Source organism: Myiozetetes cayanensis, unplaced genomic scaffold (assembly GCF_022539395.1).
Source record: "Myiozetetes cayanensis isolate MyiCay16 unplaced genomic scaffold, myiCay2020 scf6-25, whole genome shotgun sequence".
Classification (NCBI taxonomy): Eukaryota; Metazoa; Chordata; class Aves; order Passeriformes; family Tyrannidae; genus Myiozetetes; species Myiozetetes cayanensis.
This window is the reverse complement of record NW_026087853.1, coordinates 36,714,203-36,735,207: the sequence shown is the minus strand read 5'-3', so window position 1 is coordinate 36,735,207 and position 21,005 is coordinate 36,714,203. Positions and strand designations below refer to the sequence as shown.

Below are 21,005 nucleotides of genomic sequence, written 5' to 3'. Positions count from 1 at the left end.
TGTATTACATCATGCATTTCTATTTTTATTCTATATTTCAGTTGATTCCAGAGAACAAATAACCAAGTCTTGTGAGTAAAAATCCCTGTCAAATCCTTCATTATTCTTCATCATAATATGGCCTAGTCCACAAAACTGGGCACTGTGTGTGCCAATAGGCATGCTGGGAATATGCAGGAAAAAGTGATTTTTGTTATAGATACATGGGCACTAATTTGCAACTAGGTCATACCAAAGAGCATTTTTATAACCTAAAAAATCCTCTACAAACCGTTTGAGTAATTTCACACAAGTACGAACCAGACCCTCACATTAAAACAAAGCTGCTTGCTCATTGCTTAGTAGATACTCCTGCTTACCTTTTTCTTAAAATATGCTCTTGTGGCATCCTTAATTTCACTAGAGTGTGCCTATGACTTTTCAGGATGTATTTGACTTTTAGTGCAGCTCTGTCAATGAACTGGCAAAGCAAACTGAGTGGACAAAGAAATATTTAGGGTGCTAAGATTCCCCCTTCCCACCTCCAGGTATTCAGTTGTGCAGTAAGAAGCTTTAAGGGTTTTCCAGAAATTTCCCTCTTGAAAAGGAAAAGCTTGTGACTGTTGAGATATAAACTTCTGGCCACATTTGTGTAGTAATACCCTTCATTAAAAAGACTATTTCAATTCAGCTACCATACCAGATTCTTGTAACAATTACTACTTGCAATGGTTTCTGTGGAAAACATTAAATTGGCTTTAATTTTTATTAAAATCTAGTTATTTCAAACTTTCAGGATTTTTTTTCTGTAATCCAGAGAGGTTTTCATAATTGTATCAGGTTTGCATGATAAGGTTTTGGTAGCATGGGGGCTACAGGGGTGACTTCTTTGAGAAGCTTCTAGAAGCTTTCCCTGTATCTGATAGAGCCAATGCCAGCTGGCTCCAAGACAGACCTGCCACTGGCTGAGGCTGGGTCAATCAGTGATGGTAGTAATGCTTCTGGGATAACATATTTAAGAAGGAAAAAATGTTATTATGCAAAAGTACTTGCAGACACAGAAGAGAGAAGTGAGAATACATGAGAGAAATAAATACACAGACAGCAAGGTCAGTGCAGAAGGAGGGGCTGGAGGTGCTCTGGACCAGAGATTCCCTGGTAGCCCATGGTGAAGACCATGGTGAGGCAGGCTGTTCCCCTGGAGGTCAAATATGTGGGAGATATCTGGAGGAGCAAATACCCACCTGCAGCCCCTGGAGGACTCCACACTGGAGCAGGTGGATGCCCTAAAGAAGGGTGGGACCCAGTGGGAAGCCCACACTGGAGCAGGCTCCTGGCAGGACTTGTGGTCCTGCAGAGACAGGATCCCCTGCTGGAGCAGGTTTACTGGTGGGACCTGGGAACCCCTGGCGGACCCATGTTGGAGCAGCCTGTTCCTGAAGGACTGCACCCCACTGGAAGGTACCCACTCTGGAGCAGTTTGTGAAGAACTGAAGTCCATAGAAAGGACTCACCTTGGAGAAGTTCATGGAGGCCTGTCTCCTGTGGGAGGGACCCAATGCTGGAGCAGGGGAAGGACACCTCTCCCTGAGGAGGAAGCAGTGGCAGAAACAACATGTGCTGAACTGACCAGAACCCCCACTCCTGTCTCCATGCACTGCTGCAAAGAAGGAGGTAGAGAACTGGGAATAAAGTTAAGCCCAAGAAGGAGGGAGGGGTGGAGGAAGGTGTTTTTTAAGATTTGGATTACTTCTCACTGTCCTATTCCCATGTTAACTAGTAATGAATTCAATCAATTTCTCCAAGCTGAGTCTGTTTTGCATAGTAATCAGTGAGTGATCTTTCCCCATCCTTACCTCAACTAATGAGCTTTCATCATATTTTCTCTCCCCTCTACAGTTCAGGAGGGGGAGTGATTGAGTGGCTTTGGTGAGTACCTGGCATCCAGCCAGGATCAAACCACCACAATAATTTATACCTTTAAATGTTTTAGAAGTGGAAAAGCCTCTTGCTGAGCTATCTTTTAATCTCTTCTAATAGGAGAGAACCATGATTTGTTCTTTAAGCACACCCACAGATTGCAGGATGAACGAACAGGTGAGATTAAAGTTCTTGGAACAGTCTGTCTGTATTTACAATGAAACATATCCTGCTCTTCTTTACACTATTATGAGCCAAGAATAAATCCATGAAATTTAATGTAGCGTCACTGTAAATACAGGCAAATGTGTCCCGGTGTTCTAAGGGTTTATAAATGGCTAGCCAAAAATAACAATTATACTTGCATGAAGTGGTTTCACTGGAGTAATTATCTTTACATCAAACCTTCATATTGAAGTTCTCACAGTCAGCTCACAGGGAACTAAGAGGAACGTGTTTGTTAGGGTGACCATTACCTGTAATCATCCCAAAAACGACAGCAACACTTTTTATTTTGTTATGACATTTTTGTGTGTATTTTCTGATAAAATGACAGTTGTGGAAGATAAATCATTTATGTATGAACAGGGAAAACACAAGCAGAAACCTGAGAGTATCTCATGCTACAGGAACTTTGAGGGAGCACACGTCAAACTAACAACCTGCAGCCAGTGATGCTATACCTGGTTGCACCTTTCAGCACACATTTTTCATGATGGAATAGTATACCTGGGGCTGTTTCTCCTTCCTCATTTTATTCTATTCCCTGAATATGTTGGCTCCCAGACCAACAGTAAGAATGTGAGGGATAAAAGTAGTGGTGACAGGCTGAGAGAGAAGTGAGAAGAAAAGGCCTTTCTCTTCTCCTTTCATGAAGAAGAGAAGCTGCCTGCAGCATGAGATGGTGCAAATGTGGGAGAAAAATGTTTTCTCTCCCTGGTTTTTCTCCCTCCATTATCATCTTCACCTCCTGTGTAGCTCTCACTTCCCATAGTACTTCCCTACCTTTCCTTATAGAGTGATACTACACTCAATATACCAGCAGACCACTGTGGGTCATTCGGGTAGCAGGGATGCTGTGGACACTCGTTATTCCCCCCTGGCCTTGTCCTTTGTGTCTTTTCTCGCTGTCATGGCTGCCATCGTCTTATGATCTCAAACACTTACAACCCCTTTTTCAAGGGGGAAGTCGTATCTGGCTGTGCCTGAGGTGTGTTTTCTTCCCCTCTAGCTCCCTCTCTTCTATTTATGAGGGAGCTGAATAGTCGGAGGTACTTTGCACAGACATGTGGCTTGGAAATGCAATTTTAATTCCAGCCACGAGGGGACCTTCACAGCTTATTGTCTCTTTCCTGCAGGTTCATCTGATCCATGCACTTAGATCTGTAAAACCATGCGTACATCCACAGATATCCTACATCTCCCTCCTAGCTGAGGATCTGTTTGATCCCCTGTTAAGTCAACTGTCATATCTTGGAACCTGCATCCAACTTTATTCCACTGCATAAACCCAGGAGCTTCTTTCCTGTGTTTCCTCAGCAGCTTTGGATTTCCCTTTCAGGTCATCAACTTTCCAAAGCCTCTGGGTTCCTTGGGAGTAATACTATGGGATACTGAGTTGACAGCAGGGCTGGGGACTGCAAAAAGTGATTTCTGCCTGTGTTGATCCATAGATTATGGACCAAAGGTCCAGGGTGAGCAACAGCTGAAGCATTCTTTGTGCCACTGCACACCTTAATAATCCAGCTACAGTGTGATTTTAAAAATTGTTGTCTGAGTTACAGTTACGCTGCTTCTTAGATAAGAAAGGATTCCTCTTTTTAGTTATTTATTTTTAATATGGCTTTCATGTAGGTAGCAGGTGCCCAGAGTTTATATCAAAAAGACCCCATGTCTTGCATAGAGAAAGTTGGTAAATAGGCTACAAAAATTAATCTGAAAAATAAGGAGCTTCAATTTATTGCAGCAACTGTTTTCACGTCACATAACCTGGCCTTGGAGTCTCATTCTCCCCCTGCACGCAGCAGCTGTGTACTTGCATAATTTGATCTGTTTGTGTTTGTATGACTAAAAGAGGATGTGACTGTAACATAGACTGACTTGCTCACTTAGTTTAATGAACAGCAAAGAGAGACCAATTAAAACACTCAGCCGGGGCCCCCAGCCCGGGGAGCTGGTGGCAAGACACTGAAGCTGCCCGTTGTCACTGCCGCTCACTCTGCCAGCTGCACTGGGCTGGCCAGCTGGCCACCGTATCACCTGCTCTGCTACCCCCTCTTTTGTGCAGAGAAGCAGCATCCCGCCGCAGAGCTGCTCCTGACACTACTCCTGAGAGGCAGGCAGCCCATCCACTCCTTTCGCCCTGGACTTCCTGTGCTCCTCATCTCAGCCACAGGGGGGAACCTCCGCCTCAGGTATGAACGGCCCATGGGTGAGCTCAGATCTTTCCTTAGGCACGACCAGCACTCAGGCCATGTGCTTTTCCTGTTCTGGAAAAAAAGGAACTTTCTGTATAAAAATGTACCCAACTTTTGTTCTCCCCAGTTATATCCTGAAAGAGATATAATAACTACTTATAAAAGCTATCTCGCTTGTATGTCTTGCATTCAAAAGAGACGTGATTCACAACTCTCAAGTACCTTTCAGGTGTTTTAAGTTCTGCTCAGGTTAGAATTAAAGAATGCAGCATTTCTCAGATATCATCCTCTAGGCTCTCTGAGAAATCTCATGTGGGCAGCGAAGTATTTTGTGCTATACAGGCCAAGCTAAACCCAAAGCTCCCCTCTAGATCATATTTAAAATGTTGTCTTCATGAAATCTTTCAAATCTCTTTAGAAATGTCCGTCGCATCTTTGCTTCTGTATTGTCAAGGCTTAGACACCCTATGGGAACGCAAACTGAAAGGAAGTAGAAATAAGCAATATGTTAATGATAACAATGTTTAGAAAGGGATTTCATGGGAATGAAATAGTCTTATTTTTGCCAATATAAATAAAGGCAGAAAGCTCTTTTTGTAGCAGGAGTGTGTGAAATGTGAAACCCCGGCAGTGCAAAGCAATACCGATATGAATCAGAACGACTGCGATAAGCAAAACACTACCCCTGGAGGTGGGAACGTGATCTGGCGGTTACAGTAGCAGAGAGCAAATTTGAAGCTCCCCGTTTCTGCCCCGACAAACTATATGTCTGTAGATCATTCACGTGCTGTCTATCAGTTTATCCATCTGTAAAACAGAGACATATTTATCTGTATATGAGACATATTTATTTGTAACTCTTGCCAAGCATCACTAATGAGCGCCGATAGCCCTGTCTTGTCAGGAATGCGGGATTTCACAAATGGAAAGTACAAGTCATTAGCACTTTGGGAGAACACAGAGCACCATTCCTTTTGTGAAAACAGCTGTACACTTACAAGCAAATGTGGTGATACTGACCGAAGAATCTCTTTATTCTCCTGGCAGTGCTGAAAGACTTGGAATTAAATCTTACACAAACTTCAGATCACTAGCTCTCTAAAGCATAAAGCATATCTCCCATAAAAGAAGTCGATTAAACCAATCAATCTCCACTAATCAATATTATTAAAAGGTAATTTTTTTATTTTTATGCATTTATTAAAAAATGCACTGGGTATTTTTATTTCTACCTTCATTAACTGAAAGTAAAATCTTTAGAGTGATATTTTATAACTGAACTGAGTTGGTAGTTTCACAGCCGTTGCCAAGGTTAAGGTTTCCTAACCATAGACCACACACAATCCTGTCATTGCAGAATCAGCAAACAGAGCAACGGCTAATAGAGACTGGAAACCGAAATATCCTTCCACATGCTGTAGGGCACCCCTGAAGGGTTCCTATTTGGCCTGTGAAAGCTGACACTTAATCAGTCTGCTGTGAATAAATATATTTTTCTAGTTTGCTTGCCTACAGATGGAAGGTGCCACAGTGACATAAAATAGTCATGTGTCCAACCTGTGTGTGTGCAATCCTGGATACCCATTTAAAACTGGCCTTTATATTTTCTACTCTATCTATAAATTTATCACTGGGAGTCTTCTTATAAAACCACCAATTATAAAATCATGCATTTGATTAAACTGTTATTACTTCAGGTATGTATTAGGCCTAATCAGATTTCATGTTTTGAGACTGCCTTTCTGCATCATGAAATCTCAAACTAATTACAAAGTTAATAATAAAAGCAGTGACTATCTTCTCTGAGAAGGAACTTAAATCCATTACAGTTTTACATGAAGGAATACTCTCCTACAGATGCTTTGGTTTTCTTTCTGCCTGTTGGAGGAAAGCTGCACTGTCAACCATTTCCCTCTGCACTTTACTGGTAGTGTTTTTACATAGTTTGGTGGCGTTGTCACCCCTGCTTCAGCTACCACATACACCTTGGGAGAACTCCCATAACTGCTTGTACACAAAGAACTAAATCCACCACAAGACTTGTCCATTTAAACTGGAAATTCAGACTGCACAAATTCCTAGTTAGGCACCACCAAATTGTAGAAAAGCATCTGAAGATGACTGAATTATTATTTATTAAGTTTCCCAGCTGCCTTCCTGTCCGCTCCTAAACATTCACAAATTGTGGGCCCTTTGAGAGGCACAGCAGTCACCTCAGGAGAAGGCATGTCATCTTGAAAGAGACTTTTTCAAAGGTTGCCTGTAAGATCGGGCAGTAAAATAGTCAACTGCAGCTGAGCAATCTGAACAAATCACAGGACAGGTTAACAATTTTATAGCATCATGGGACCGAGGAGTCCCACCCGCGGCCCTGGGCTGAGCCTGTTACATGTGGAGCGAGCACAGCCCCTTCTGCGAGGAACTCACAGCCCAAGTATCAGGCAAGAGACAGCAGATGGTGAGAGACAGATGGGAGCGTACAAGGAAACAGTGAGATAAATGAGCAAAAAATCAGTTGAAGACTTCAGCATTTGGTTCCAAAATTATTAATTTTACTAACCATTTCAGCTGATGAAACCCTACGTTCAGAACGCCTTTCCTGTTCCAAAGGTCTTAATAGCTACAATTACAACACATGCCTCAGCCCAGCACGGGTTACATTTTAGATAAAGAGTGGGAGTGAAGGAGGCAAGAAGTACCAAGGCGGGAGGGTGTCAAATGCTGAAATTAATTCGTAAAGGGGGCTGGGGTATCTCGGCAACATGCAGCTTAAGGCAACCTGATTAAGCACAGCTCAGTAGGTAAGGCGCTGACTGACGGAAAATTCAGGCTTTAAGGGAGGCCGGCGCTGGCCCGCAGCCCCCGTCACACGCGGGCGAGCCTGTTCGCAGCCAGCCGGGCATGTCACACGCGAGACGCGCAGCCCCACCAGCGCGGCCGGAGGAGCCCCCGCGCTCCGGAGGCTCAGTCAGCTGCTGCCCCGCGCCGTGCACCGGGGCGGACCCACGGCGGGGTCACTCACGCACAGAGATCTGGCCCCTGCGGGTTGGTGACAGCCCAGTCGCCCCCCCGCCCCCGCGGGGAGCGCTAAGCCACCCCCAGGATGCCGCGGTCTCGGACGGCAGCCCTGGAGGCCAGGGCGTGCGCCGAGGGCTGGTAGGGCGCACCGAGGGGGAGGGATCACACGCGGACCGAGAGGGTCCGAAATCCTGAGAGAGCTGCAAAGAACACCTCCCGCCGTGCCCACAGCTGGGAGGGGGCTGGGGCGGGCCGCACCGCCCCTCCGGCCCGCGGGCGGCCGGGGCGCGCCGCCCTGCGCAGCCGCCGTGCCCGGGGAGCCGCTGCCCGGCGAGGGGCGGCGGGCGGGAGGCGGCGCCGATCGGAGGTAAGGCGGGGGCGCCCTACCGGGACATCCCACCGAGGCATCCCACCGGGACACCCCGAGGCCACTCCCCGGGGCTGCCTCAGGGAAAGCGAAACCAAAAGGAGGGTGGCGGCGCTGGCAGCGGGAAGGGGCGGGCAAGGGGCTCCCCGCGGCGCGTCTCGACTCAACTCGCTCCTCCCCTCGGCGCCGAGGCGGAGCGGGCGGTGGTGGCGGGCGGGCTCAGCGCGCCCCCATGGCCCTGGTGCTGGGTCAGCGGGCACAGTAGCCGCCTCCGGCTATTCCCGCGGGTGACTCAGAGCTACCCAGGGAAGGCAGGCTGGAGATGCGCCTCGCCTCCGGGCTTCGGGCTGCGGCCGGAGACTGAGCCACAAAGAAGTTTTCCCGGCGGCGGCGGCGGTGGTGGCGAGGCGCTCCCCCATGCACCCCTCCGGCCGCCGATCCTGGAGCGCTGCTCGGCAGGCGCCCGGCACCGACCCCGCCATGGAGCCCCGCGCGGGGCTGCACAGCAGCCCGGAGCTCAGCCGGGCCAAGCGGCTGAGCGTGGGGGAGCTCCGCTCCCTCTTCGAGGCTCGCTGCGCCGCCGTCGCTGCCGCCGCCGCCCGCCAGCTGCCCGACCCGGCGAAGAGGGGCTGCCGACGCCCCAACGGGGTGCTGCCGCCCGTCATCCCCCGGCTCACCGTCACCGCCGAGGAGAGCGAGGAGACGCAGGGCAGCCCTCAGGCGCGGCCGCCGAAGCCGGAGGGCAGCTGGCTGAGGACGGGCAGCTCGTTGCACCTGCAGTCCCGCAGGCTGTCCAACTCCTCGCTCTCCTCCACCGGCTCCTCGTCCCTCTTGGAGGACTCGGAGGACGACGTGCTGAGCGACACGGAGTGCAGGAGCCAGGGTATCGTGCACTTGGAGCACGGCGAGGACACCAGCCAGGTAGGGAGGAGCGCGGGGGGAGCGGTTCGCGCCTGACGGGGCTGCTCGGCGTCTCACGGACGCCTCGGGGCCACCAGGCGCTCCCGCTTGGAGTGAAGTTTCCGTGACCCAACTCCACGCAAAGTCTGGGAAACTCCTGTCCGGGGGCCGGCAGCGGTGCGCTGCCGTACACAAGCTGTTGCGCCTGTTGGAAAAGCGCTGCTGCACGTTGGCTCTTCTAAAACCCGGCCAGGTGTGCGCTCTGGAATTGTGCTTGATGTCCCAAGAATACCGGGAGATGGTTTTTGATCACAAGTGAGTTGTTATTTCTTTTCTTTTTTTTCCCCCCAGTCTCCTGTGTCAGATGTTAAAAATAAAATTTTTCCAGGCACTTACCAGCAGGTATTTTTTTATCTCTTTCAATCCTGGAGTCTGTGGTTGTCAATTTTTGAGCTGCTTCTTGCTGTGAGCATGACAGGAGATGGGGAGGAGCTTGGAATGGATAGAATGCATGCTTTTGTCCGTTCTGGCAGCAACACATTCTTCTCAGTAAATCCCCTCTGTAATTTGGCAGCTTTCATCCATGAAGTGCACTTTTAAAGGCACATAGTTAGTTGCTTTTTCACGGTCTTTAATATGTATTTGTCTGACTCCTTAGTGTGCTTCTGAGTCTTTTGTACCTGAAAATGCAGCTTTAGTGAATTTCCCCTCCTACCTTTATTGACACCACAACTTAAATTGTCGTTCTACTGCCAGCTCATGGGTGCTGAATTGTTTTCAAGCAGAACATATGCTTTAATAAAAAACGTATAAAGAAAAAGTAATGGAACTTGTAGGTGATACCTCCAGCTGGACTTTTCTCATGGTAATTGTGGATTTACTACTTTAGAGGACGCACAGTACAGGAGCTAAAATGCTGTGCACAATATTGGTTTTGTTTGCATCAACTTGTGGCCTGTTTTGGAAGAGGAAAAAAAATAAAAAAGGTTCTGTACTTTGCCATGTTGAATATCAAGAAACCTGTAATAATAATATTTAATTTGTACCTTTCATTCTGAGATAGAATCCGGTTTGTAGGGGGAAAATTACTGTAGTTTTGCTTTCTTTTCTAAAATACATGCTGTGCTAGTGGGGATTTTGTGAAAGTAGCAGGAGAATAGAAATTAAAGATAAAAAAGGGCCATATCCCTGCTATTGCAATGGCTGTATGCGTGGTTAGTGGGGAACAAGAATTAAGTGATGACACTTTAACAATACGGGGGAACTCCAAAATGGCATTGTGGCATCTGGTTAACTTGTTTGTGAACATAGATTGAAGCAAAACTGATTCATCATACAAGAAGCCATGCTACCTCTAAGGTTTTCCTTTTGCATCTCTGGAATCATTGGTATTGTATGCAATATTGAGTCCTAAATGATTAGAAGTATATCCTTCCCTGTAGCCTGACATGCATGTATCTAATACAGCATAAATGGATGTGAGCGGTACTACTTTCTTCTAAGAAATCTTTGAAGTCACCTGTTAAAAGGCTTCAGTCACCTTTTAATTACAAGAAAATAAACTATTGAAAGAAGCAGATCTTTAACAATGATTTATAGACAAATTAAAAATATCTCTATTATAAATGTTTTAACTCTGAAAGATTGTCCTGTTCATTAAGGCATCTAGGAAATTGGGAACTTTGATAGCATTAGGATAATTCAGTTTTTGAAAACATTTTTTGCAGTTTTCCCAAGTTTAGCACAGCTGCAGAATTGTTTAGTGTCTCCATTGTAAAGTAAGTATTCACTCAACTGGTAAAATACTTGATGTTTTAAAAGGCTGAGTTATTTTTCCATACCTGCAGTGTAAGGAAAGATGGGGCAAACTGCCCACCATGATCCTGCATTCTGATGGATGTTCTTTATTTCATTATCCCTTCTGTGACAAGTTGTCAAACCAGAGCAGGGACTGGTACCTTGGACTCTAAACCAGCAGAACTTCATGGCACTGCCTAGTAAATTAGATGGGCCAAACATTTTGTCTTCTCAGTGAGAGCTCACATAGTTCATCCCTCCCTTCCTTTCTGCATTACCCTCAAATCCCAGGAATCTGCTGTTTCCCATGTGGTCAGATGCACTGCCCTTCATCTCTTGATGGCCCACTGTTAGTTCACCAATACCTACCTGGAGGCATCCAGGAAAGTCTTGTTCTTGTGTTTGATGTCTTCTGGTACTGGACAGTGCTGTGACACTATTAATTCTTGCTCTCAGCTATCTAGAGTTCACAGAAACTGTTTCTTTAGTGAAGTAGGGAGTTCATACCGTGCCAAAGTAGGAGCCTGTGCTTTGAATCTGTGAGGGTTCAACTTTACAGGATGTGTCCTTTCTACTCTTAAATCTTGAGGCAGGATGAATAAGTGTGTTTTAGAATGGAAGGCTTTGGGTTCAAGGCAGGCACATACATGTGAAAATAACTACAAATTTTGTGATAACCCAAGGAATGATTTTATATTTTGAAGATTTTATATGGAGGCATATTTTGGCATATTTTGTTCACATTTGTTCATTTTAGTGTATTCTGATAGGTGAAGGCTTGTTCTCAGAGTGGAACACAAAAGATAGAGACTTTTCTGAAGGAAACTGAAATCAGAGGTGGGCCAGACTTACTGTGTTGACATTTTAAAATTTCCCTTGTATTGGGGAATTTCTTTAGATTTTTCTTTGGAAAGGTTAGAAATTAATTTGGAGCCTGGCACCTATGATTAAGGTCAGACCAGTGCTCAAAGAACTGCTGGGCTGTCAGGGCTCCCCAGTGCCTAGCAGGGACCTTGGAAAGTTGCCCAGGACTTCAACTGTGGGAGTAGAAGTTCTGATAATGTTCCTGTTATCAGGGCTTCAAGGCTTCCATCTGCAGATCCAGGAACATAAGCTGAAGAAGGTCCTCCCAGACCTCTCTACTGTGCTGACCTGGAGATCAAGACCCATCTGAGTCTTTGAAATACTGGGGGCTCTCAGGCAACCTGTACAGGACCGTGTGAGAGATGGGAAGCTCTGGAGCCCTTCCTATGTGTCCAGGGCTTGCTGCCCTGCAGTTCTCAGGCCTTAAATCCCAGGCTGGTATGCCTGGGAGTGCTGTCCCTAACTGTATGCCTTGAAGGACAGTTTTCCTTGGCAGCTCACTTAGTAAACAGCTCTCCAAGAGGATGAGTGATTCAGTTGTTTCACAGAGTATTCTGGGTTGGATGGGTTGACACATAATGACAATGTTAAATTTTTGTTTCTTATTGAGCACAGTATGTGGGCATGTCCCTGGAGTCTTAGGGCCTGTGTTGGGGGGCGTGAATACCTTGGAACCAGTGGCTGACAGTGACAGTGCAGTCCCAGCGTGGCTCCGCTGGAACAAAATGACGTTTTCATCTGGGCAGGCCCACCTTTGAGAGGAGCTCAGTGGGTGGTGTTCCAGTTTCTCTGCATACATTATGCATGTCATTTTGCAGTAATTAACAGAGACTTTGGAATCTGGGCTCTCCTGGGTTTCCTGAAGGAAGACCCTTCCAACAGTGAAGAGTTAGAAGTGTGAGAGAAACCTGTTCTGTTGTCCTGTTCCTTCAACTTGTGATTCAGTGAAAACCAGCTGTGCCAAAGAGGTGCTAATGGAATTAGCATAATGCCATAGTTGAAGCTTCGTCAATCTTGGCAATTAACTTAATGAAAAAATATTGGGTTTTTTTGCATAGCCAATTGACAGAATAGATTTTACCCTATGGCAACAGCTAACATTCCTGCCTTCTCTTGCATTTAAATGGGAATCATACTTTTATACCCATGCTTCATGCCATCTGGGAGGTGTATACACACAGTTGAATCTTGCAGTGAAAACACCAGTGGTGCATTTATAGTAATGGAGAGAGTACAAGAGCTATATATTTTTGTCTTCATTCTGTGAATGAACAATTTTAAGAAATATGAAGTCTGGTTAGCACCTTCTTCATTGGGACAGAGACTCTAAAAAGTGGTTTTCATAAAAAATAAACCATGATAATGTACAGCAGCCTCTTGTCCTCTTTATAGGAGAGTGTTATTTACTAGACAGAAACATGCCAAATAAATCTACTCATTTTCATAACTGCGACCTGTCATTCCAAATTCCTAGAACTGTAACCATGAGAACAGCTGACAGTTCGCTAGAGGAAAAAACAGTTCTGTTCTTGCCTGCAATAATACCAGTCCAGAAACTTTGGGGGATAGCCATTAGTGAAGTGTATTTGGTTTCACTGATCTTCTTGCCATTATTTCTCATAACACCAAATACCTTAAAAAGGACAAGTGTATAGAGAGGCACACACACTTAATAACTAACTAACTAAATTAATATATACAGTCTGAAAGTTTCAACTACTTTGGCTCAGGGGTGGGTTACATAAGCTAATGCAGTAGAATAAAATTGTTATTTTTAAAGGAAGAATAGGAGTGAAGGGATGACATAAGTAAGACTGTTAATGGGGTTTTAGCCTACTTTCAAAAGGAAAGAAAGCTTGTGTAATCACTCTATCAATTCCATCTTAACAATTTCAGTAGGCTTCAGCCAAATTTGGCAGTGGTATAGACATCTTAAAGTTTCTTCAAGAGCTCTTTGAAGTTCCACAAAGATCAGACTCTGTGTGGAAGAGAGGAAACCAAAATAAGTGCATACTTTTTCTTCTCTGGGGAAGAAGGTGTAAGAGGAGTTAAGCAGTTGTCTTCTGTTTTGCTTATTGACTAGCAAATTGGTGTGTGCATACTGGCTAGTCCAGAGGTGCTTATGTGCTTGATCCAGCTGCAGCAGGTAGTGTCTCCATGTACTGAGGGTAATTAGGAGAAAAGTATGGAAGGGAGTATGCAGTGATGTGGGCTGGTGAGGTTAGGGAATATGAATGCACTAGTTAAGAGACGGGAGAAAGGTGACAAAATTCCCAGGAGGTGTGGAAATGTGAGAGACATTGGTGGGCTTTCGAAAAAAATTTGTAGAGGACAAACTGTAGATACTCTGATAAAGGTGCAGGACAGAAGATACCAGTCAAGCAGAAACCAGGCTTCATTAGTTTGCTGCTCACGAAACAGCTACTTTTAAGGGAGTACCTTTCATGCTTCTAAAAAAATCCAGATTTATAATGACAGTCCCATAGACTGAAATATTCCTATTGTATACTGAACAAATATGAGGTGAACAGCAGTAATGTTCCACATTTGCACGTTGCACAGTTATTGGAACAAATTCTGAATTGAGAGCTACCTCTCAGCTTGAGGATGGATTCCTTGCCACCGTACGCTTGAGTGGTGGAGTATATCAAAACATCAGCAGTATCAGCTCTAATGGTGACTGTTTATTAGTAATGTGGATTCTTGTCTATAAGGAAATGAGTTGGCTCTTACCAAATCAGTTGAGAGAGAGGCAATTAAATGTCTTATCAGTTAAGAGTTTCTGATCATGGATACATCTGGGATGGTGACTTAAAGGTTACAAGATTCTTGTCTTTTGAATCAATTGCACTTAGATAGATTTCATTTGTCAGATGTTAAAGGACATCTTGTTTGGGCATACAGTTTAAAATTGAAAGATAATTTTTTTCCTATGACCTGTTGGATTAGGTATGTTATAGAAGTTTCTCTTGTTTGCGCACTTCTGCAGTTATACTACAGCTAGAAAGAGGGGAAAAAATAATAGCAACTCCTCATCATTGGATGATGCATATTTAAAGAGGTCACAGCATATTTTTCTCAAGCTATCATTGACTGAGCAGATTTATTTCTGAAAACCTGTGTCAGTCTCAAAAGGAATAAGGGTAGTGGCTGGAGCAATAGCTTTGAAATTTTGCATGTATGTATATTTTTGGGTTCTGACACTTATTACCCTGTTAGACTGGTTTGATTAGGGTGAACAGTTTTTTTAATTGATTAATTTAATTGACTAATTAAACTACCACATTTAATTAATGTGGTAGCTAACATTCAAAAATAACCTTGTCACATTTAAAGCTTATTATAAATGGGATGTGTTTAACTGAATCAGTTTGGTTAAATGCTCACAATGTGATGGAATTAAATATAGTTAATATTTCTTAAACCTGAGAATTCCTGCTGTGTTTACATTGTAGATGGTTGGTTGTTTAACCGTGACTGCAAGAAGAACTAAGGATCATGATACAACATTTTGTGGTGATTATCTATAAAATGTGATGGCAGAAAAGGTAATATTAACCTTATACATCTTGGAAGGAAAAAGTGATCCTATGTGCAGCAACAAAGTCACTGTCTGTCTCTCTTCTGCCTTCTCTCTCAGTGTAGTTTTTGCAGAGAAAAGGGTCTGAGGCAGAGAAAATTGCCTTGTGAGCCCATGTTAATTTAGATCTTGATAGCACAGGTTTAAATTGCATTTATAAGTGCTCATTTCAACCTTCCCTACCAAAAGAGCTTCCTCTGAAGGGCTCACAAGTTGGGCAAGATGACATTGTTTGTCCATAACATAGCATACCTGGGGAAAAATATAATGACAAAAGGGGGGTAGGGTGAGCAGATATTAGTCTCCATCAGCTCTTTCTGAACAAAAGCATTGGGAAGAGGAAGGGTCTGCCTGTCCATCCAATGTCAGACTCGCAAATACGCTGGTATATTGTTTCCTCTTTCTCTTGGGATAACATATAACCATTTGAGTGGATTTTTGTGTTGATAATTGCTAAGCTTCTCACAAGGGATGAAATTTTCTTTTACGTTCCAAAATATGGAGGTATGAGACTGATACTGTAGAAACCTACCCTGAACTCATCAGGCCTGGCTGTTATTGCTTGTTACCAAATCTTCTGTTCCTTGGCAAGACGGGGGAGAAGTTAGCCAAAGACCAATTGACAGATCATTTGAAGCAGTTATCATAGACTTGACATGATCCAGATTTAGAGCTTGGGACAGAATCTCCAAGCCAGTTGGTGACTATAGCAAGCATGACACAGATGCTGCTTTGTGGGAGCTTGGCAATAACCCAGAATCCAGGAACACTCCATATCTGCTGGCTGAGATATTCAAATAAGGTGGTGCAGTGAATGTAAACTCTTTAAACTGTTTACCCCAGCCCACTGATACCACCTTCATTTTGCTCACATTCAGCTTCAATCTGCTCGTCTTACTGTCTTCTGACCTCATCTGTGCTTGAGCCACATTCATAACAGAGGTGTGGTTACAGATGGTGAAGAATATGTATACATACATGTTATGTCTGTGCATAATTGGTAATGAAATGTCTGTGATTTGTCAGTCCACCAAAGGATTACCTGTTTAAGACGAAGCTGGGATGTTGCAGAACTCTGTGAATAAGTTAGTGGGAATGGCACAGTTCACTTGTGATGTATCAGAGGAAATTACTGTAGTCTTCATACAACTTTCATGTGATAAGAATAATGCCTCTTGATAAATTAAATTGAACACTGCATAGAAAGAGAATACCAGTGATGGTAGGAACTCATCATTCATTATCAATACAACTGATTCTGTCTCCTGGTCTCTGCCACATTCCAACATAGATATATCTGCCTTCACTACTCTGAGCTGCTACAGAGAACACAGCTTTCTTTGTGTCTTAGCTCTTTTCAAGCAGCTCCATGTAGTTGAGAACACTCCAACAGTTCTTTTCAGTGATGTTCACTCTAGACAGGCCATCTTTTCTGTGCTCTACTTTTTTTGCTTCCTGTGGTGGAGTGCAGGCTTCTACTTCTCACCTTTGAGGTGCTGGTGCTCGTCAAAGTCTGTAGGTCCTGCACACGCAAGGGATCAGTGGAACTCAGCTGTGAGCGATGTGCTCAGCCAGCCCACTCCAGACACAGAAGGTGAGCTTGAGGAAGCTCAGCTGTGCGCGATGCAGCTGTGAACTAGTTTTTCCTATATGAGGGCCATCTCTCACTGGGTCAGCCAGCACTGGCTTACTCTGCAGCAAATGCTTTTACAGGCAGAAGGGGAGTGATTGGGAAGGCCATTGGAAACGCAGGAGGAAGGACTAGAGGGAAGATCGAAACTTAATGGGCAAGTGGACTATTATTGCTTTAAAAACCAAGGAAAATACATTTTCAAAGAAAGGAGATCAGGAGAACGTGTGACAACTAAATTAAGAAATCATCAGTCAAGCATTGAAATATATGTAAGGAAAGAACTCAAGTGCCTGCAGTGTGGGTATATTAATGTTCTACAGTCTTTAATTACAAGTGGGCATAGCATGCGATGTACAGAATTCATGACTTTCAAGTGTTTGATGTTTCCGGTCAACTCAAAGGACAAGTTACAGTTCCACAGTGACTGATGATGTTGCAGGACCTCTGTTTTTTCGTAGATGGGTATGCAGGAGATCACAGGAAGGGGAAAGACTGACTTTCTCATTTAACACTGCTGAACGCTGATGTGGAGAAACTACTTGCCTTTCACAGTGTCCCTGGGAAAAACTAAGCAAGTTACTTACACAGACTTTCACCATGGCCCTTGACTGTATTTTTCTTATTCTCCTGTTGACTGACTTGAGAGTGTGGGTCTTCCTAGCAGAAATGCTCAACATCTGTACATGCTACCAAAGTTAATGGGAGATGTTCTACAACACTGTTCTGCTGTGCTGTATGACACCGGGTGTTAGGAAAAAGCAAACTGACATCTGAGATTAAGCTTTCAAAGTTAGTGGGTACTTTTCATATTAACCTATCTTTCCTTCAGTATTTTTCCTATAAGATATAAATAAATCAATTCATGTAACAAGATTGTGAAAACTGATTCACTGAAATTTTGAAAACACTCTACTGCTGCAGTGGTGGCTGTCGTAAAATGCCAAACACAACTCAGTAACCATGTTTACAGTAGATTTTCAGTAGGTGAAGTAAAAATGGTAAAGGCAACGAGGGCAAAATAAAAAATACTGATTTTTATAGAAATGCTGTTTATTATGTTTGTTTACATTGATAAATAGGAACTACAGTATGTTATTATATAATTAAAGACTGTGTCATAAACTCTGCAGAAAATGGTAAGCGTTGCCATGAAGAGGATAACTTTTGTATCAAAAACTTCAATTCTTCTGATTTCTAACTTTGGAATACTTGGTTTTGCATTTAAGACATCTTTAAAGTTCCATTGCAAATGGAATTCTGCATCTGAATGCATTCAGTAGCAGAAGGTGCTGACATATGGCATTGATGTTTCATCCTCCTTCCATTTCCAAAGCATGTGCTGCAGAGCAAGCCCAGCACTGGCTGGCCTGGTTAACCTGCCTGTGCTGGAGAGGGCACTCACTAGAGTGCTGTACTTAGAGAGGCTCTTCAAGCCCCGTGAGAGGTGGTGGCCCTCTTGTATCAGGAAAACCTGGTTCACAGCTGCCTCATGCATGGCTGAATGTCCTCAAACTCACCTCCTCTGTTTGAAGAGTCGGATACCTGAACACATCCCTCACAGATGAGCTCCATTGAGCCCTTGTGTGTGCTGTGCCCAGCAGTCTCCACAGAAGGTAATTAAATACTACTGAAAGCCTACTGCAAATTATTTTGAGGTTCTTACGATTTGCCAGATTTGGTCAGGTTGACTACTGCTCTTCAGAAGCAAGCTTCTTCTTCAAAGCTTGCTTCTGCTTTGAAAACTCCACTCTTCCTAGATTTCTGGCTTCTTCCTCAAAATTCAGGGTTAAAAAGCTTTTCAGAGGATTCATTAGCAATTTTGTAGTGGGGTCAGTAAGCTTTTTATAGCCTTGGAAACAGCTCAAGTTTTTTTGGAGTTGTTCAATCTGAAGTAAACCAGTTTTTGCCAATTTTACCCTTCTTTGAGGTGAGTGACTTTGAGCAAATAACAAGAAAATGAAACAGAAAGAATTCTTGTGCACTGATGCTTTGGTGGCTGTACAGGACATCTGGGTTTTGAGACCCTGATCTTCTGAAAGAGACAGAGCTAGAGCAGGTCTGTGTGGCCTCTGTATTCTTCTCTATTGTTGTGTGCTTATGTGATGCAGTAGAAAGGATAAAACACTGTGTGAACAGTGTTCTTGCGTGCAGATTGGCTGTTATCTTCTGTGGGGTTTGAGTGGGTTGTTGGCTAAGTGCGCTTGACCTGAATGTTCTAATCACTATAAGCTCTGCTTGCTGTGGGCTCCCTCCTTTGCCTCCCATGTACGTTCTGTAGGAACAGCATCATCAACCCTACAAAGGGTCAGCTTTAATCAGAGGAAAATGTACTCTGAAGAAATTTAGAAACCTTCCTGTGCTTCAGCTGTCACTTTTCCTAGTGGAAAATGCTGCGGATCAGAATTTTATGATAATTGGTTACGCTTTGTATTGTCTTACTCTGTGGAATTCAGATAAAGAATTTTTTTACCTTCTTTGTACTAACCTAGGAGTAAGCAATGAAATCCCAAGGTACTCATTTCAGTACATATCCTGCCATTCTGCTAAAAAACCTATTAAAGGATTTTAAAGTGGAGACTCCTGACTTCCAGGTGCTTTGGCTTATCACTTGTTCAACACATGGCTACCAAAGGCAGTCAGTAATACAAATAATGAAACTATATTCTAAATATGTTAGGAAGAAGTGAGCCTCTAGGGTTCTCTCTGGCCTAGTGATCTGTCTGGATCTGGGCACTAATCAGGCCCCTGTAACAGTTTCATGACTTGCTTTCCTAAAATTTATAGCAAGACCAAAGAGAATGTGTGCCTTCAACAAAGAGAATAGGAAGGGAGGAAGTCTTGTGCTCTCTAAGAGCCCAGTGCATGTTAATCACTATGCCAGCAGTCTCCAGGTCTTTTTCCAGCAGTAGGACTGGCTGACTTCCTGAGCATGGTTTCCCATTCCAATGTTTAAACTGGAGTGGCAGAAAACTCATCCTGTTTTTTCTGTCCCCATTTATCAGTTGGTACTTTCTGCATTATCTGTAGAAATATGTCCTCTTCCATTGCTATAGTTTTGTGTCTTGATCCTAGTCTACCTTCACAGTCCTGATTTTATAGGCAACAATTCTGTCTGGGACAGGAGATGGCTATAGGATAAATGGAGCCGAGTCACCAATATTCTTTTTACATCGCATTCTTAAAGAAAAAGGGCAGACAGGGCAGCAGAATCTTGGCTTTTGAAGTAACTTCTCTGCATGGCTTGTTCCCTTCTGCCCAGTTTAGGTTATCGAGCATCTGCAAATGACATTTCAAATGTCTGTTTTTTCTTTGTCTGTTGAGCCCTGGTATTGATGTTGGTCGCTCTTGGGTTCTGCTGCCTATGTCCAATCTGGCAGAGAAGCTGCTGCTTGCTCCATATTTCAGGAGGCCGGTGTAGGTGGTTGTGCGAGATATGGGAGTGTGGCTTGCAGTTCTGTTGCTAGGAGCCAACAGTATGAAGTTCTTTGAAGTTTTATGGGGTTTTTTTTTGTCTCTTTTACTATGAGATAAAAATTTTGGTAGATAAATGGTCTATATAAACTACACCCTGTTTATTTTACTTTAATTTTAGGTGGGTTTACATCTTAATAGTTAGTAATTGATGTTTGTGCTTCTAAAAATGTGGGATCTCCAGTATCCGGATCCTAAACACATGTGTTTACCTTTAGGGCAGAGGAAACATGCTCCGTAAAACACATTCACTATTGTTCGAACACCCACAACTCTTCAGGAAGACAGATGCCTTGTTTCAGTTTCAGTCTTTCGTTGAGTCACTTGTGCTTATGTAAGATGTGAATTTGATTCTCTTTCTTAAGACTGCATTATGGAAATTGAAATCTTAAATAATCCCTTGTCTCTGGGGCTACCTACTTCTGATACGGAGGAGGAATTCAGCTCGCCTCTCTTACGTTGTTCTGTTAACATAAATTCTCTTTTGATCCTGTAGTTTTGCTGAAGGGAGAAATCATCTTTTCTCTGGATTCCTTACATAGTTCTTAGGGCTGACTTGGGGCAGGAAGAGTTTCTCTAATGTTAGGTTTGCTCCAAAAACAAATAACTACCTTTTAATCCTCTCGCTCAGATGATATAAAGGGAAGGGTCCTCATTTCCGTAGAATTTCAGGTTTCTTCATCATTCCATGTTCCGTTAATGAGTTCCCATCCTGCCTGGAACATTGGCCTCACTTCTTCTGTTCTGATGCTAACTTAAATAGGAATTTGGGTTTTTGTTTGGTTGGGGTTATTTTGTTTGTTTGTTTGCATTTTGGATTTCATGTGATTTTGTTTTGGTTTTGTTTGGTTTTGTCATTTGTGGTTTTGGTTTTTTATTTGTCTCTTTTTTTGTTTTGTTTTGTTTTCTTATGAAATCCCTTCAGTGTAGTGGTTTGGAAGAATCTCACAGTTACTCTGCTAAAGCTCAGAGTTATTACAGTGGTTGCTGAGGGATGTGGCTTTTTCCAAGGTAAATACCACACCCCACTAAACAGCAGTACCTATCGCATGTTGACAC

At 43.7% G+C, this 21,005-nt stretch overlaps 1 protein-coding gene across 2 annotated transcripts in view; it reads left to right on the top strand.

The window, feature by feature from the left end:
- The first annotated feature begins 7,930 nt into the window (after window positions 1–7,930).
- Window positions 7,931–21,005, top strand: part of ITPKA (inositol-trisphosphate 3-kinase A) — a 41,727-nt gene continuing 28,652 nt past the window's right edge. The window contains exons 1-2 of one of the 2 annotated variants that reach the window (XM_050335530.1): window positions 7,931–8,622; window positions 8,953–9,003. In XM_050335530.1, coding sequence (XP_050191487.1) covers window positions 8,119–8,622; window positions 8,953–9,003 — 555 coding nt within the window. In that variant the 5' untranslated portion in view covers window positions 7,931–8,118. The remainder of the gene's footprint in view (window positions 8,623–8,952; window positions 9,004–21,005) is intronic. The other variant, XM_050335531.1, reaches the window with a different exon arrangement.